Raw genomic sequence first — 20,066 nt, 5'->3', positions numbered from 1 at the left:
TTGGTGTTGTTATGTACAGAGGACGGGGAATGAGAGACTGACTGAGAGTGTGTATGTGAGGGAGGTGAAGGGGAAGGGGAAGAGGAGACCGATGATGAGATGGAGGAATGGGGTAGAGGGGCATAATTATGGAAGATGGGGTATGAGAATTGGAGTGAGCGCAGCGAGATAGAGACGTCTGAAGGCACGGTGGTAGGCAGATGGATAGACAGATAGATGACCTACATTTATAGGGATCAGTCAGTTATGCAAAAATAATATTCATTATCTGATCTACACAACCTCTTCCCTTCCTAAAGCCTCCCTGTTCTTCTCCAACTAATTTCTCTGTTCTTTCTCTAACTCTGTCAATAAGTATCCTACCATACACTTTTCCTATTATACTAAGAAGACAAATGCCCCTATGATTACCACACACTTCTTTTTCCCCTTTTCCTTTGTACAAGGGAATAATTATACCTGACTTCCAATCCTCCGGGACTCTACCTTCCTCCCAGGCCAATCTGCACATCTTCCACATCCATTCTACTACTATCTCTCCCCCATGCTTCAGCATTTCACCACACACTCCATCAATTCCTCAGGCTTTCCCTGATTTAACTTTCTTCATTGCTTCCACAACTTCTATCCTACTGATTTCTTCCTGTCTTCTCACCTCCCTCCTTCTCCCAGCCATTCCCCAGCCACTTATACTTGCATTACTGTACTTCCATCCTCCACGTTCAACAATTCCTTAAAGTGTTCTCTCTATCTGCTCACTTTTTCTCTCTTCTCCACTAGTAATCTACCATTTTTATCTTTCACTCCCCTGCTAACTTCACTTCCACCCTGTCTTACTCTTTTCACCTCTTTCCAGAACATTTTCTTACAGTCCCTCCACTTTACACTCAAATTCCTTCCAAATTCCTCATCCACTCTCTTCTTACTCTCTCTTACTAATCTTTTCACCTCTCTCTTCCTTTCTACATATAACTCTCTCTTCCGCCTCTCAACTTCTTCCACGTCCCTATTTCTCATCCATTCATTGTATGCTTTCTTCTTTTGTGCCACAGCCCGTTTCACCTCTTCAGTCCACCACGCTGTTCCTTGCACCCCCCTCCGTCTTCTCTTCCTTCCACACACCACATCACATGCTGCACATATTTCTTCTGTAAATATTCTACACACACCTTCCACGTCCCCCATCTGCTCCAACTCATATTTGCCCAATCTTTAGTGGAAAAGTTTCTAGAGAAGGGAAAGAAGTTGTATGCGGCTTTCATGGATTTGGAGAAAGCATATGACAGGGTGGATAGACTAGGATTGTGGAAAGTGTTAAGAATATATGGAATAGATGGGAAGTTGTTGAATGCTGTGAAGAGTATGTACGATGGTGCGAAGGCTGCAGTGCGTGTGGATGGTGAACTAAGTGAATTTTTCTCTTTGAAAGTTGGGTTGAAACAGGGATGTGTCATGTCTCCATGGTTGTTCAATCTGTACATGGATGGGGTAATAAAAGAGGTACAAGGTAGGGTAGTGGATGTTGGAGTGGCCCTGGTGAGAGAGGATAGTGTTTGGAAACTCCCTGTACTGTTGTTTGCGATAATACCGTGTTGTTGAGTGAAGACGAAGGAGAGCTGCAAGGCTTGGTGGATGAGTTTGAGAGAGTGTGTGGGAAACGGAATCCAAAGGTGAATGTAGGGAAGAGTAAAGTGATGGTCTTTGAGAGAGATGAAGTCAGTGAATGTACAGCGAGGTTGGATGGTGAGGAATTGGAAAATGTGAGTACGTTTAAGTACTTGGGTAGTGTGATGAGTAAGGATGGAGGTTTGGAGGGTGAAGTGCTTGAAAGGGTACAGCAGGGAAGAAAGGTTGCTGGTTCTTTGAAAGCAGTGATAAGAAACAGGGAAGTGAGCATGGAAGTGAAAAAGTTACTACATGACAGTATTGTGATACCAACTCTAACGTACGGAAGTGAAGCTTGGACGTTGTTGGAAGGACACAAGTCAAGAGTGAGAGCCGTGGAAATGAGTTATTTAAGAGGAGCCTGTGGAGTCACATGGAGAGACAGGCTGACGAATGAGGATATAAAGGAGCGTTGTGGTGTTGATGTGGATGTGATAGGAAGCGTTATGAGGAACACACTGAGGTGGTTTGGCCATGTGGAGAGGATGGAGGGTGAAAGACTGACGAAGAGAGTGTATGTGAGTGAGGTGGAGGGGGAAAGAGGGAGGGGGAGGCCGAGGATGAGATGGAGAGATGGGGTGGAGAGGTATATGAGAGAGGGGGGTGTGAGTTGGGAGCAGGGGAGTGAAATGGCGGGGGACAGGGCGACTTGGAGGCAATTTGTTTGTGGCCACCCCAAACGGGATTGAGGCGTCTGGCAATAGATAGATAGATAGATAGAATATTCATTATAAGACTGCATGAGAAATGAAATGGAAAGGATGTAAAAGAAATGACACGAAAAAGAAGAATAACTTGGAATAGAACAATTTGCATAGAGAAGGATAAAGGAAAAGACATCTACACATGTAAAAGAGCCACGTCGTTTATCCTTCAATCACGCCCAAACCAAGGGCCAGAGATCCCCAGACCCATATATATATTCTGAATCAGGGTGACCCAAGGATGGTAGTAGGGGGGTCAAAATTCAGATTTGGGTCATTTGAGGTCACCGGTAGACTGTTCGCCTTTTTTGGACCGGGCAACGCCGGGTACCCTTACAACCTAATTTATAGCATGGAGACACATGACCTCCAGTTCGGACATAGGCTATGTGAGGTTGACCTCCGAGGTCATTTGAGGTCACTGTTCGGAGGTCATTTGAGATCACCGGTAATATGCGCTCGATTGTCTGGACCTAGCAACCCAATTTTTGGCATGGAGACTCACATGACCTCCAGTTTGGACATAGGCAATGTGAAGTTGACCTCCGATGTCATTTTAGGTCACCGGTCGGAGGTCACTTGACGTCACCGGTAATAGTAAACAAGTGTACACAAATACTGTGCGTTAGTCTGCAAAGGCTGAATTACAGAGTTCCTGGACCTCTTATAATTTCTTTTCAGATGCATGAGAGGTACAGTGCATGGTCTTTCTGGAATAGAAAGAAAAATTGAACTATAATAGGATCAGAGTGTTCGCCTTTTTGGCCGGGCAACTCAGGGTAGCCTTGTTAGTCTATAATATTTGGTACGGCAAATTTAAATTGCCATTCTTCAAAGTTACAAAGCAGCACATACAGGGGACGACAGCAGTATACTTACTACCATCGCTTATTTCAGAGATACAGACAAGGAACATGGAGTAGGATTTTACATTATCCTAGTATCAGTTGGTGATTTTATGCTTTCTGGCCTTGACCTTTGTTGATAACGCAGTTACCCTTGTGGAGTCACTGGACCCACTCCAGAGTCCTTTCAAAGGAGTTTAAGAGGTGCAGCCACTGGGACTTGGGATCTTCTGGGCCAAGACCAAGGTCCAGGCATTTGGCGGCCTCTCGGGTGAAGCAGTGCAGTATAATTGAGCATATGGTATGGATATAATTATGGGTCATGAGAGATTCACTCATCTTGGTAGAGTGATCCATGACAGTGTTGGGGATTTCCTGTTGCATAAGCCTGGCATTGGGGCTTCAGTACTTGTGGATAGTGAATTAAATTATTCTTTTATCTAAATGTTGGGCTGAAGCAGGGGTGTTTCATGTCCCTGAGGTTGTTCAGTTTGTATATGAATGCATGTTGGAGTGTCTTTAATGAGGGGGAGTTGGGTGTGGAAACTTCCTGTACCGCTGTTTGGTGATGATTCTGTATTGATGTTTTCTGAAGGTGAATGTAAGCCCAAAGATTTGGTGAATGAGCCTGGGAGTGTATGGAGGAAACGAAATCTGAAAATGAATGGAGATAAAAGTAATGTTATAGTCTTTGAATGAAATGATGACACTGCATAAATAGTCAGGCTGAATGGCCAAGGAAAGGAGGATGTGAGTGCATTCAATTACTTGGGCAGTGTGATGAGTAAGGATGAAAGTTTAGATAGTGAAGTACATGAAAGGGTATAGCAGGGTAGAAAGGTTGCTTGTTCCTGAAAGCAATGAAGTATAATAGTCGCTGCCGGACAGGTGATTCCCACACTAACGTATAATGTAAAGCTGGAACACTGTTGTAAGGACCCAAATTAAGCAGTGGAAATTTGTTGAGAGAAGCATCTGTAGGTACATCGAGAGACAGACAGATGAATGAGGAAATAAGTGAGCGTTGTTCTTTTGGTGTGGGTATGATTGAAAGTGATAAGGGAAATACTTTGAGATGGTTTGGCCAGGGGGACAGGATGGAGAATGAGAGACGACTAGAAGACTGTATGTGAATGAAATGGAGGGGGAAAGGAGAATGAACGGGAAGATCAAGGATGAGATGGAAGGACAGAGTGAAGAGATCTGAGAGAGGAGGGTGTGAGGTTGCAGGGAGAGCAGTCAAATGGTAGAAGAGAGTGACTTGGAGGCGATTTGTTTGTGACCACACCTTGCGGGATTGAGGTGTCTTGCAATAGATAGATAGATAGATAACGAGACAGATAGACAGGCACACAGACGGACATATAGATAGATAGAAACAGACAAACAGACAGACATATAGATAGATAGGCAAACCTGGCTTATGATGTTATGGATTCACTGAATTCGAGTATTTGGCGATGTAATTTGTGTAGGACGAAGATTTGCATCTTCAAGGCAGTGGTTGTCCCCGATTTATATCATACCTGTGAGACATGATCCAAACAGCACTTTGGAGCAACATACAACTTCACCGGTGCCAGGTGTCTTCGCAGAATCATTGGGTGTGTTTCGTATGAACGTGTGCATTGCTGGAGCAAGTTGATTGTTTGTGCGGAAGTTACTTACGATGGGAAGACTCGCTGCTTGGAGACTCACGGTTTTCGTGATCTGAGTGGGAAAACAAATAAGTATATGAACTGCCAAGGTCTCTGACCCAGTGAGTGAGTGGGTGATTCTTTTCCGGTAGTCAGTCTATTGCCAGACTCCTTAATCCCGTAAGGGGTGGCCAGAAACAGATCGTGTCTACAGTATGTCGCCCTGTTCCCCGCCATTTCACTGCCCAGCTCCCAGCTCATACCCCTCTTCCTCATATACTTCTCCAGTCCATCCCTCCACCGCATCCTTGGCCTCCCTCCTCCCTCTCCCTCCCTCCACCTCACTCACATACACTCTCCTCGTCAGTCTCTCACTCTCCATCCTCTCCACATGACCAAACCACCTCAATGTGTTGTCTCCTAACGCTTCCTATCACACCCACAGCCACACCACAATGCTTCTTCATTTCCTCATTTGTCAGTCTGACTCTCTATGTGACTCCACAGGGTCCTCTCAAATAATTCATTTCCACTGCTCTCACTCTTGACTTCTGTCCCTCCAACAAGGTGCAAGCTTCACATCCATACGTCAGAGTTGGTATCACAGTACTGTCATATACTAACTTTTTCACTTCCATGCTCACTTCCCTGTTTCTTATCACTACTTTTAAGGAACCAGCAACCTTTCTTCCTTGTTGTGCCTTTTCAAACACTTCATCCTCCAAACTTCCATCCTTATTCATCACACTACCCAAGTACTTAAACGCACTTATATTTTCCATTCCCTCCTCATCCAACCTCACTGTACATTCAGTGACATCGCTTCTCTCGAAGACCATAACTTTACCCTTCCCTACATTTACCTTTAAATTCCGTTTCTTACACACTTTCCCAGACTCATCCACCAAGCCTTGCAGTTCCCCTTCATCTTCACTTAACAACACAGTATCATCTGCAAACAACAGTACAGAAAGTTTCCAAACACTGCCCTCTCTCACTAGGGCCGCTCCAACATCCACTGCCCTAGCTTGTACTGTATCTCTTTTATAACCCCATCCATATACAGATTGAACAATCATGGAGACATGAAACATCCCTGTTTCAATCCAACCTTCAAATAGAAAAATTCACTCAGTTCACCATCCACACGCACTGCAGCTTTAGCACCCTCATTCATACTCTTCACGGCATTCAACAACTTCCCATCTACTCCATAGATTCTTAATACTTTCCACAGTCCTTGTCTCTCCACCCTGTAATATGGATTCTCCAAATCCATGAGGGCCACAAACAGCATCTTTCCCTTCTCTTGAAACTTTTCCACTAAGGATCTAAGAATGAATCTCTAATCTACACAACCTCTTCCCATCCTAAAACCTACCAGTTCTTCTCCAACTAATTCCTCTGTTATTCCCCTAACTCTGTCAATAAGTATCCTACCGTATACTTTTCCTATTTACACTAAGAAGACAAATGCCCCTATGATTACCACATCCTCCTTTTTCTCCTTTTCCATAGTACAGGGGAATAATTATACCTGACTTCCAATCCTCTGGGACTCTACCTTCCTCCCAGGCCAATCTGCACATCTTCCACATCCATTCTACTACTATCTCTTCCCCATGCCTCAGCATTTCACCACACACTTCACCAATTCATGGGGCTTTCCCCATTTTGACTTTCTTCATTGTTTCCACAACTTCCATCCTACTGATTTCTTCCTGTCTTCTCACCTCCCTCCTTCTCCCAGCCATTCCCCAGCCACTTATACTCGCATTACTTTCATTCTCTATGTTCAACAATTCATTAAAGTGTTCTCTCCATCTGCTCACTTTTTCTCCTTTCTCCACTGTAATGTATCATCACTTTTATCTTTAACTCCCCGACTAACTTCATTGCCACCCTGTCTAACTCTCTTTACCTATTTCCAGTTCTTACATTCCCTCCACTTGACACTCAGATTCCTTCCAAATTCCTCATCCACTCGCATCTTACTCTGTCTTAATAATCTTATCACCTCTCTCTTCTTTTCTACATATAACTTTCTCTTCCGTCTCTCAACACCTTCCACTCCCCTATTTCTCATCCATTCATTGTATGCTTTCTTCTTTTGTGCCACAGCCTGTTTCACCTCTTCATTCCACCTTGCTGTTTCTTGCACCCCCTTTCGTCTTCTCTTCACCCCACACACCACGTCACATGCTGCACATATTTCTTCTGTGAATATCTTGCACACACCTTCCACGTCCCCTATCTGCTCCAGTTCATATTTACACAATCATTCCTCCACTTCTCTCTTATATTCTGCCTTTTTCTCATCTTCTTGTAACCTTTCCACTCTCCTTGCATATCCTACTTCCTCCCGTCCTTCCCTTCTTCTATTTCTCCATTTTACTTGGACCTTGATTCTCACCACCACCAAGTGGTGGTCAGAAAGTCCACTCTCCCAACCTCTATATGCTCTTGCATCCATTACACATCTTTGGATCCTTTCATACACACACACACACACACACACACACACACACACACACATAATTAATAATTGCCTTCCGTTCATTCAGTTCACTACCCACCCTTCTCATCACTCGCCATGTATACCTGTGGATCATTTTGTGCCTGAAGAGGGTATTGGCCATCACCAACCCTCTCCCAGCACAGATGTCCACTATAGCACTGCCATTCTCATCCACTGCTGCAGGCACACCCCACTCACCAACTACTCCATTCACTTTCACATTCCCTACTTTTCCATTCACATCACCAATCAAAAACACTCTCTTATTCCTTTCAAACTTTTCCATGCATGCTTCCACATTTGTCCATAACTCTTCTCTCACTCTGCTTGCACGATCTTGCGATGGCGCATAGATGCACACAGTCACCCACATTTGTAGTCCAACTTTCAATCTTACCCACACAATCCTTGAACCAACTGATCCATACTCTCTTATATTCTCCTTCCATCTGCTACTCACAGCAATACACACGCCTTTTTTGCCCTCTCATTCTCATCTACTCCTGCGCATAAACCCCATCCATACTCCCATTCGCACTCTCTCACCTCACCATTTAGTTTCAGTTAATCCATATGCATCCACTTTCGCACCCTCAGGGACCTGGACAATTTCTCTCTCTTTCACCTCATCATTTGCACCCCTTACATTCCATGTAGCCATCCGTACCATGTCCTTTGTTCGGTCCTTATTGTAGTCGTCATCTTTTGGTCAGTCCTGGTCTGAGGCTTCTTGTTCGTATTTTTAGCTAGTTGTTTTCCGGGGAGGGGCACTAACCCTCTGCCAACCCATTTGTTGTCACGTAGGGAACACGTGTTGATTGGTTATAAGGTTACCACCCAGCGTTGTAAATGCTTTTCTGGTTCACGGAAATCATTTGGCTTGCCACTCGATGAAGAGCTACCCTGAAACAGAGTACCACTTCACTAAGTGGGTGGATGATGAGCGCCCCCACTTACCACAAATCGAAACTTCCATCCATCCATTCATGATCCAGTTCTACATTGCCCCATGAGGAGCGTAGGAGCCCGGGGCTAGGCAGTTGGACCTGACATTTAAGATGAGAATGACCAGCCTCACTCATCCCTGAGTGGCATTGCGTAAGCAGTAAACCCCAACCACCCCTTGGATATAAACCTTCACCGGCTCAATCCAAATGGAGCGCAATTATTACCCACTAAACCACCAGGCTCCAAAATATGGTTATATGGTTACCACCCAGCGTAGTAAATCGCTTCCTGGTGTACAGGACACCATTTGACTTGTCACTCAGTGTAGAGTCACGCACAGGCAGAAGGATGAGGAAAAGAATGAAGGAAAGAAAGACAGAAGCGGGAGTGTAAAGTCACCCGTTTGCAGAAGGACAAGGAAAGAAAGACAGAAGAGGATGGAAGGAAAGAAGGATGGAGGAGAGGAAAGAGTAGACACCCGACAACAGCACTACATCGAGTGATTGGATGGTAAGCGCCCCCACCTACCACATAATATCGAAACTTAAGTTCTTAAAATAATAAATAGCTAACCTGTTGAGCTAGGACACTAATACCCCTCAAAGTAGGCCCCTTCTAACTTGACACACGTAGCCCAGCGTTCTTTCCACCGCCTGAAACATTTTTCAAGGTCGATTTTCGGTATCTCCTGCAGGTGCTTTGTCGCATTCGTCATGATCTCTTCTCTCGTCTCAAATCGGGAACCCATCAGTGGAGTTTCGAGCTTGGGGAATCACCAAGAGTCACACGGAGCCATGTCTGGTGAGTAGGGAACCTGCCGGATCTGCGGGATGTTGTGCTTGTCCAAAAATTTCTGAATCAGTTGAAAAGAAGGGGCAGGGGCATTGTCATGGTGCAGCTTCCAACTTGCCACTTTCTCCTCCACCGAACTGCGTCACGAAGACGACAAATAACGTCTGCGTAATAAAGTTTCTTGACAGTCTGACCTTCTGGTGGGTATTCGTTATGTACAACACCACGGTAGTCGAAAAAAAATGTCAACATGCAAGTGCATATCACCTTGCTGTGGACCCGTAGTGCATTTTTTGGCTGAGGCGACCCTGATTGCTTCCACTGAGACGACTGTGCTTTGGCTTCTGGATCGTATCTGTACGCCCAAGTCTCACCTCCAGTGATTACAGTATTCAGTTAGTTTGGGTCACGATTTGCACATTGCAACATGTTACGAAGAACGTTCATCCGAGAGATGAGATCATGACAAATGCGACGACACACCTGATGGAGATACCGAAAACTGGCTTAAGAAGTGTTTTAGGCAGTGAAATGTCCGCTGGGCTACATGTGTTAAGCCAGTAGGGGCCTACTTTGAGGGGGATTAGTGTCCTAGCTCAATAGGTTAGCTATTTTTTTTTCGTTTTAGAGCCTAAGGTCAAATACTTTCTGAACAGACCTCGTATAACGAAAAGTAACATCACTTTCACAGTAATGTACTGTTGCTGTATTTTCCACGATGTTAAAGAGAGGAAACCATTTAATAAAGTTTTAATATTATTCAACCACGAACGTATTTAATCGGGGATTCAGATCTGGATACATATCCAATGATTTTGAAATGTCATTACTAAACTACAGTCTTCCACATTCCTACGCAATTTGTTTCATATGTTTATAACACTTGAAGAGTTATTGCTACGTTTGACAAGAAACATTTGCTGATGATTTTTATACCCGTTTCTTGTAGTGTAAATCGACAGGTTAACTGTGAACTACTTACGAGTAACCATATAGTCATGTCCTTATTTTTATTTTTGTAATACTTGGATCAGTTTCTTTCGTAATTTTTGTGCTTTGATAGGTGAAATAGCATAAAATTTCTGAACGTTCCTTATAGTCTACCGTTTGTACGTTCATGTACAAAACATCTGCGTATAACATCTGTTATTCTTTGCTGTATTCGTTCTAAATTCTCCATGATTTTCTTGTAATATGGTGACCAAAACTGAAAACAATACTCCAGATGCAGACACACTAACAAATTGTAGAAGGATTATATTATCTTATTTGGATATGAAATGATCTGCCAATAAATACTTGGTTTTAAAACACATTGTTATAATTATTTTTTTAAGCTTTTTTCTTGGTTTATGTTCACAAGTTGAGGATCATTCAGTGTAGATAATTTTGTTTTCATTTTTATTCCCAATATTTAGGGCTTTGCATGCTAAACATGAGTCCAGTCGAATACTTTAGTTTATCATGATCTCGAATCAGTTTTCTTTTCTTCTCATTTCATTTTTTTTTTTTTTTTTTTCAAGGGTATTTGCCACTGAGCTCTGTAATATGGAGAGGCTTTCCAATGGGTAACACAACGTAATTTATGTAGCCGCCACCAGGGCGGCGCTGGCGTAGCGGCAGCCATGTTACACCTCGCCTGATGCCCACGGTTTTTGAACTGAGGTGTTCGTTGGGTTTTTGAAAGCAGTCGATGATTCCGTAATATATAGCGCCATGGTCAGCTATACAGCTTCTGGATGCAAAAATGAGTACAGGAATTCGTCAACGAGAGATGGCGTTACATTTCACAAGTAAGAAATATATCTTGTTGCTAATCTATAACATTACTGTCTCCTGGGGTGGGGCGGGAAGATTTTTTCCCCGGTATCCCTGCATGAATGAGGCCACTAAAAAGGGCCCATTTATCTCCAGTCTTTCTCTCCATGTCCTCTTCTCTTCTGCTCATACTCTTCTGTAGATATTTCCATGTTTCTTCCTCCGTTATCAATCTGGATATTCGGTTTCATGACATGGGTACTCTAAGGACTTCCCACATCATTTGAACACCATTACTTCGACATAAAACAGATTTAACATCATTATCATTTCAACGTTCATACCACACTATCTTTTCCCTTTCTGCCATTACCTTTCTCTGTCTTAGTGCCATAAAGGGTAAGTTCTGCACTGCAGCAAGCTATAGCATTGTTTTATATTCATTGACTAAATGTACCCGATGTAAATCGTTGAACTAGGCAGAAAAGAAAAATCATAATCCATATATGTTTTTGTATTATAAGCGACGAGTGTATCTTTATTAATAACCACTGCTTAGTGGAAATAAAGTATTTGAATTTGAATTTGAGTGCTGGTGTTCCAATATGGCGGCCAAAATCACACGCTCGCGGCAGAGATAGCCTCTCCATACCATAGAGCTCAGTGGCATTTGCCCTGTTGCTGATTTTTCTACTGACAGTGAGTCTGGATATTTTGCAACACAAACGATCGTCAATACAATCGTTATTAATCGGAAATAGTATAAGACCTAAACCTGAACTCTGAGATACTGTATGTGCAACATTCATCGTCTGATTCTTTTCCTTTAATAACAACTCTACGTTCTGCGATCGATCCATCGCAATACTCTGCCTCTGATGCTACAGACACTGAGTTTCTCAGGGAGTCGATTATAAGGAACTTTACCGAATGCTTTCAGGAAACAGATTACACCACCTGATTTATGTTTATCGTATATACTAATAACATAATTGAAAATGTTTGAGACTGATGAAACATGATTGTTTCAAATCAATGCAGCGAGTCTAGGACAAGATTATGTAGTGCTCAGTTTGTAAGTAATTGATCTCTATTTAATTGCTTCCAACAGCCTGCATACAGTTGACACTAAGCTACTGAACGGTAATTTCCTGGTTCTGAATTTTTTACCTTTCTGTGTAATGGATTTACATTTGCCAGATTCCAGCCACGTGAGACAGTCCCACCATTTAGTGAACTGTAGAATATTTTGACTGAGGATTTTGATATTCAAGTCTCCTTTATAACTCTTGGAGATATTTCGTCTGATCCCGATTTTTCTTGACTTTTTTTTTTAATTATTATTAAAAGCATTTTTCTCTTACTGAACCTGTCACTAAATATACTACTGTCCAATTAGTTTAACATTAGTGGTTTGCAGATTGCTTGAAACCATTATCAGAGACAAGTTTATGAAACACCTAGAAACATACAAAATCATTACAGAATCGCAAACATGGTTTTCGAAATAATCTCTCTTGCCTCACTAATCTGTCGGACTTTTTCAATATAATATTGAACATGTATGACGGTACTAAATCTGTTGACAGTGTCTGCCTCGATTTTCAAAAAGCTTTTGACAAAGTTCCACACAAAAGACTCCTTTAGAAGATAAAAACACATGGTTTCAGCGACAGTGTGCTCAGGTGGGTAGAAGATTGGCTCACCGGACAAAAGCAGAGAGTTGTAATAAATGGGAAAGAGTCAGCCAGGGTAAACGTTACAAGTGGAGTGCCGCAGGGTTCAGTGTTAGGTCCTATTCTTTTTCTAATATGTGTAAATGATAATGATGAAGAATTATATTGTAATATTTCAAAATTTCCTGACGATACTAATATAGGTAACAGAGAAGATACATCACTGCAGAGGCATGCAGTTCAGAGAGATCTTGATCAGCTGTTTAACATGGCCCCAAACATGACAAATTGATTTCAGTAATTATAAAAGTAAAGTTCTAAACATTGGCAGTAAAAATGTAAGAGCTAGTTTTAACGTGAATAATGTCCAATATGACAGGGTAAGCAATGAGACAGACGTAGGAGTTAAAATAACAAAATTGATTTAAAACCAAGCAAACAATGTATAGAAGCTGTAAAGAAAGCCAGGAAATTGACTGGATTCATAGGTAGAGCATTTGAATACAAATCCGATAATGACATCCTTACTTTGTATAATTCGTCAGTATGCCCGCACTTGGAGTGTTGCATTTAGTTTTGGTCACCCTAATATAAAAGGGATGTGGAGAAAACTGAGAGTACAGTGAAGGGTGACAAAGATGGTTCCTAGACTGAGAAATAAGTCATTTGAGGAACGTTTAGAAGCCCTGAATCTCTTCATCCATCCATCCATCCATCATCCAATCCTATGTTGCCCCATGAGGAGCTTAGGAGCTAGGGGCTAGGCAAGTTGGTCCCTGAGTGGCAATACGTGAGCAATAAATCCCAACCATCCCTTGGATACAAACCTTCACCGGCTCAATCCGATTGGACACCGTAATTACCAACTAAATCACCAGGCTCCGGAATTTGGTTATATGGTTACCAGCCAGCATAGTAAATGGTTTCCTTGTGTACAGGAAACTATTTGTCCTGCCACTCAGTGTAGTCACCCACAGGCAGAAGGAAGAGGAAAGACTGAAGGAAGGAAATACAGAAGAGGGAGTGTGAAGTCACTTGTAGGCAGAAGGACAAGGACAGAATGAAGGAAAGAAAGACAGAAGAGGATGGAAGGAAAGAATGATTGAGAAGAAAGGGCAGACACCCGAGAGCAGCACTACATCGAATGAGTGGATGTTGAACTTTATCCTAACTAACGAAGGTTATGAAGGGATTTAGTTCAAGTATTCAAAATATTCAAAGGACACGTATATTTCACAGTGAATCGCTCAAATTATACTAGAGGGAAAGGGCATGAAACTGTTGATAAACGATTTGAATCACATGAAGCTAAGTATTTTTTCTTTAATAGAGTTGTAAATATAGGAAAAAATTACCCTAAAAAATAATGAACTGTGTTACAGTACTAACTTTTCATAATCGATTAGATTATCTGTCACATAACCCCTAGCTAAGTATGTTCACTCCTGAATAACATTTCTGTGGTGTGTTATTTTTTTCTTTTTCAGAGCCTGGAAGATATGACAACTGAACAACATCGATAAATATTGCTGATTTAATGTTATTCTCCCTTTCAGGTAGATAGTGTAAACAAAATTTCCTGTCCCTCTTTCCTATGAAATTTCCATGACAGTTTTTCTATGCTGCATGGTGGTCCTTCTCACTATTTCCTGCCAGTTTTGGCTGGAGGGCTTGGTGGGTTTGGGAGGGAGCCTTCCTTCTTTTCTACCCTTGTCTTTGGCTGATAGATCAGTTTTGTTAGTTACAACCTTCCCTATACCACGCACCCACGAAAGACCCAACAGCTCTATTGCTTTTTGCTTTCCTATCTACTCCTTTGTACATGTACAAAAGAAAACAAAAGAATTAAGTTTGAATCTTGTACTAAAAATGTTGTAAAATATGAAATTGCTCGCCATCTCAGCTTTACTGTTTGTATGCAGATCTAACACCGGTAAAGTGAGCTTTGTTGAGCGCGTGTCGAACGCGCGAGAGCCGTGTTTTGACAATTTCCCCCTGATATATTATTCCTTCATGATGGTAGCTGAACAATGAAAAATATTCTGGAATGAAAGACTATCTCTCTCATACACCCACACCTACACCCACCCACCCACCCACACACACACACACACACACACACACACACGTAATAGTGAAAACGATTCCAATAGTTTCCAACGCCTTTATGGATGAGTTTTTAGTTGATAAAATTTATTACCTCGCCTGGACGGAATCCGACGAGGTATTGTTTTTGGTAGTTTGTTTATTTGTTTGTTTTTCATCAACATTGCGGAAAAACGGCCGAATGAAATTACATTAACTTTCAGGGTATGTGGGCATTGGTCCCAAAAGAAAGTGATTAAATTTTGGAGGTAACTAAGTGACCCTGAAAGGTCTAAACCGAAGTCACGGATTTTCAGAGGACTATAACTAGAAACCGGTTGAAGACAGGAACATTTACCATTATCAGCATAAGGGAACTCCGATATGGGCTTTCAGTTGGCACCAAAGCCTTTGACCTTGAGTGACCTTGAAAGGTCAAACTCAAAGTCACGGATATTAAGAGGGCTATAACTCGAAACTGGTTGCAGGTAAATATTTACTGTTATCAACATACATGAAATCCCAGATGGGCATTTAATTGGTACAATGAACTATGACCTTAATTGACCCTGAAAGGTCAAACTCAAGGTCACAGGTATTCAGAGGGCCACATCTCGAAGCTGCTTGAAGATAGTGATATTTACTGTTATCAGGATATAGGATGTCTCATATGGGTTTTCATTTGGCACCATGACCTTTGACCTTGAGTGAACCTCAATGGTCAAACACAAGCGCACAGATTTTTGAGGGCTATAACTTGAAAGCAGATGACAATAAAATAACTGCTATCGGGTGAGGTTTGTTGTGCCTGACACCACTTGTTGAATTATGTACCACATGCAGAAAAAATTTCAACTCTACTTCACATAGGAGTAGAGTTATTAGCTTCGCTTAGCGTGACAGTCAGGTCGGACCAGGCCAGTTGGGGTCGGACCATTCATTTCCAAACTTAACTGAGAGTAAACATTGCTTGCTCGCTCGTAATAATTGTTGATGTAATTAAAAAATTCACTTGGGCTTGATTAAGATTGTTCTTGCTTTGTTGTATTATCTTTTGTGTTTTCAGCGAAGATGGTGATAAGTATTTTTATCTTTTCCATTCCATGTGACTTTGTTGATGAGGGAGTTTGTTTTGTTGTGCAACAGTTCTAAGCGATGCTATTCCACCATTTTAGTGTACAACTTTGTACAGACTGCATATTGTACAACCGTACACATTCCTTGACAGCTTCATTTGGATTTTCTAAATACCTTATCCATGTATTATTGGTAGTTGTCCAAATAATCGATTTTCAATTACTAACCATAATTATCTTAATTCTTTGAAAGCCAGATTTTTTAAAGTATGGAATTTTCCTGTGGCATAGTATTTATGCTGTTGTCACTGAGGTTAAAGTTTGTTGGATGATCGCTATCCCTGAACTCATCTCTGCACAAAATTAATCTTTTACAAGGACATTATCGACCAAGTTTTCTGATGTAGCCAGTACAAGTTGGAGGATAATTTCTCCACGCGTTGGTTGTTGTATGAACTGTTGTAGTAACTTTCAAGAAAGTTTTTGTACAAGGTCACTTTTGTCTGAGGACAATGATTCATTTTATCTTCCAGTGGTTACATTAAAACCACCATAAATTATAGTACTGTGGATGCAACTTATTTCCCAATTTGTTATATATAATTTATTGTCAGTTCCCCTTCACTAAGCTGGCTGACAATAGATTATTTCAGCCACTGTATTACAATGTGATTCATTTTAAACCTGAACGTTTATTGTGTCAGTATTGTCGATAGGTGGTTTTGAAATTAGTAATAGATGGAGATTCTTTGTAATATAAATAGGAATGCATCCCTTCCCATCCATTCATTTGTCAATGTTAATTATACTAGAACCAGGCAAATTATATTCCTGTATAAAGTCCTTATTTAGTATTTACCCATGTTTTGGTCATTCCGATTACATTACAGTCGTCGACCGAACCACGAGTCCAATTCAATAAATTTCATATGCAGAGTTCGCGCATTTACGGGAGAAACTTTAACACGTTAATTTCTTTGACCGAGAGTTTGAGATTTCTGTCCTACCTTGGTCTGAGGTTATATTAACTTGCCCTTTCCCGTGATTCATAAGTGTTCTTTCTCCAGAAAGAGCGCATATCATTCAAGAGAAGGCCAAGAAGAAATGTGTGAGACTGATGTAAAGCATTTTGGAATATGTACCTAATATGTCAAAATTTGCAGAAAGAAACAGCCGTGACTTGATGAATATCACTCAAAAGAGTGCAGGAAATGAACGTTGGGAGGATACAACACTTGCCATTGTCCAAGCAAGGCTTATCCTAATACTGGTGCGTTGGACAGAAAATGGTACAATTTTGATCACCATAACCAGCATCACACTGTCTTGAATCAATGTCTGTCAGTTCCATGCATCAAATATCACATGTTTGAACACTGCTGACCCGATTCACACTTCTCCCCATGCACCACAGTTTATAGGTGTATGGTAAATATCAGTTCAGCTGATTTTCAAGGTTCCAGCTAACACCCTCCTCCCATAACACAGGTGTATCAAAATGAGTAGAAACTGTATCTCAGTAACTTGGCAACATTTGGTTGTAGAACTTTACACATCCAATGCCTGTGCCAAACCCCAGCCTACTGATTTTCAAAATGCTAGACACCATCTTGCATGTCAGCATTCCTTGAAATTAAATACATAACAGAACAAGAAAAATATATGTTAAAGTGATTGTTAAGATGTACGAATGGAAAAGCTGCAGAAACAAGAGATGAAAAAGCACAGAACCAAGAGAGATTTAGGGTGGGAGGAGAGCAAGTTCTATACCCATTACTACATTCCACCAGCAACAAACTTTTTGTGAGAACAGTGCGCAATGTAGCAATGGCTACAAAACTCTGACTCTCCACCCATCCCAAATGCTGTCTTGTTTAGTGTGCTTTTTTATGTATCCCTACATCTCAACAATCATTTTAGAATAAGATTTTGTTTTTCTAGTTTATCATCTTTATGGAAGCAAACTCCGAAATGCACATAAGCTATACTATAAAACTGCTTAACTTTATGTTAATAGCAACAGCGATTACCAGTTCAGTATAAGTAAAATGCTTATGTGGCACTGACTTGCCACATTTCACAAAAATTCCCAGTGTATCTTGAGAACAGTTAAGAATATGTCAAAGGACTTAATATAACTGGTGAGGAATTGAACAGTCTTGGAATTTGCTGCAGACATATTTCTTTTCAGTGACTTGGGGGGATGAGCTGCAGCAAGTGATTGTTGAGCACAGCAGGGAACTGCAAACAGGAATGCTGTGATAACGAAAGTTATAGTATTTAATAAGGATATGGAATCACTGCCAAAATAATTAAGGAAAGATGGGGAATAAAACATAATTTTTATAATAACGATGATATATTAATTTTGTCCCTCCCGTTGTAATTTACGGATGAAAACATTGTGTTTAACAAAGTCCCTAGAAAATAGCAATAGTCAGAAAAGAATGGAAATGATAGCATAAGTAACAGTATTTACTGGGATATGATGAAAGTTCCTTAGGTAAGGAAACTGAAGGAAATTGAGTCCAAGCACCACAGTAAACCCCTTCATCTTGAGGATCTTTTTATTCGTTTTGTCAACTATTCTGCTGGCGTTGAGTCAGTCTGTATGTTTGTATGTCGTCATTTCCTGACAAACGTCCTATCCAAACTCTGCACACGCACCCACTGTGGATCCCATTGGGGTAATTCCGAGGTTGGTTCAGGTTCTCGGCTTCATTCGTGAAATTTGGGTGACAAGACGCTTAGAGTTAAAAAAAATACTCTGACCATTTAGATATACTGGTAGATGTGCATGTGTTTGTGAGAGAGAGAGAGAGAGAGAGAATTTCCTTTAACCTGTTTGCGAGCAGTGTTGTTAGTATAGGACGGACTGGGCATTTTCAAAAGCTAATAAAGAAGTTAGCCTTGCTGAAAGGACCTGTGAACTTCGTGACTATGAGCCGATAGGCGGACGGCAGTACACTTAGTATCCTTCCGGCACAATCCCTCACATAGGAACCCTGGGAGCTAATGGGTTAATGATGCATTTGGCTTTGTGCTGCTGCGACGGCGAAGTTGTCACGCCTCTGACAGGGCAAACAGCTTTGTATGCACAGCGAGCTGGTACGCATGTTCTACCTGCCAAGAGTCGATAACATTTTCAGCTGAAGAGATGCGCTGTAGCCGAGTGCATTGTGAAGTGTGTTTCTAACCCTTTCACCTTAATGGCTCTTATTGAGATTGATTAATTCGTCTGGCAAAGCGATAAAAAAGAAATGGGCATAACCATAATCACTCTGGAAACTAGGATAACAGTTCCAACCAATATTTGGAGAGAGAGAGAGAGAGAGAGAGAGAGAGAGAGAGAGAGAGAGAGAGAGAGAGAGAGAGAGAGAGAGAATGATAAGGAGTAGCAATATTTGTAACCCAAAGTTCACCAAAATATGAACCCAGTAGACTGCAGGGTAGAGTTGCCTCATTCCTGCAGTCCACCATCCATCCTTCAGGGAATAGGGAGGGAGCTGAGGGGCGTTTGCATAACGAGGCAGCTGAGCCGTCCAGTTATGTCAGTGCCAACGCGCGAAGGCTCCCCTCTTCGGCACTAAAAAAGCTTTAATCCGTTTATATATGTCTAGTTTAAATGGAACAGAGTAACGACCAATTGATCAGAGAGCAGAAGTCTTGGAGAGGTTTTTGCCTGCAGCTGGTTGACATAGCCCGCCGATGATGATGATGATGATGATGATGATGATGATGATAATGATGATGATGTTTCTTCCACAGGCCGGGAAGGATACAGGATGGCAGAGACTCCAGACATTGTTATGAGTGAACACACCTACATCCAGTTCACAGCGTCTCTGGCCTGCAAGGAGTCTGTCGCTTGCTTCAGTGAGTCCAGCGGCTACAGGCTGGCCCCGACACCCGCCGTTAACTCTACATTTACTCTAAATAATGAATGGACTGAAACTATACACAACAAATATGGCTCTGTTCTAATAATTCTTTCAAGTAAAGCTAATTAAGAAGTAAGGAACGTGGAAAAATTATTCCATACTCATATTCTGCACACACCTGTACAGGTGTGGAGGTTGAGTACTCTGTAGACCACGGTGCGTCGTGGCGGGCAGTTAGAGAGGCGTGTCTGCCATCACAGCCAGACTGCACAGAGTACTGGTCAGCCTCCTCCCTCATCTCAGATTTGCACGTTGGTTCCACCAGCCTCATATATCCTCTGCCTAAATCAGTCAGGTGAGTGACTCCGGGTTTCCTCATTTTATGTATCCAGCATTTTGTACAAATGTATACCCAGTGTGTTTGCTAAACCTAAGAATTTTAGTTATGCAAACAAAAGAGAAGATCGTCAGGTATGTTCTT

At 41.7% G+C, this 20,066-nt stretch overlaps 1 protein-coding gene across 1 annotated transcript in view; it reads left to right on the top strand.

Annotated features, from left to right (window-relative positions):
• The window catches only part of LOC145415017 (reelin-like), a 492,696-nt gene that overhangs the window by 334,718 nt on the left and 137,912 nt on the right, over positions 1-20,066 (top strand). The window contains exons 32-33 of the mRNA XM_080284434.1: positions 19,473-19,580; positions 19,772-19,940. Of these exons, the coding sequence (XP_080140560.1) occupies positions 19,473-19,580; positions 19,772-19,940 (277 nt within the window). The remainder of the gene's footprint in view (positions 1-19,472; positions 19,581-19,771; positions 19,941-20,066) is intronic.

The sequence above is a fragment of the Coenobita brevimanus genome, chromosome 101, assembly GCF_032717465.1.
Source record: "Coenobita brevimanus isolate Jiangsu-jjx chromosome 101, ASM3271746v2, whole genome shotgun sequence".
Classification (NCBI taxonomy): Eukaryota; Metazoa; Arthropoda; class Malacostraca; order Decapoda; family Coenobitidae; genus Coenobita; species Coenobita brevimanus.
The sequence above is the reverse complement of the archived record's forward strand: the minus strand, read 5'-3'. Positions and strand labels throughout refer to the sequence as shown.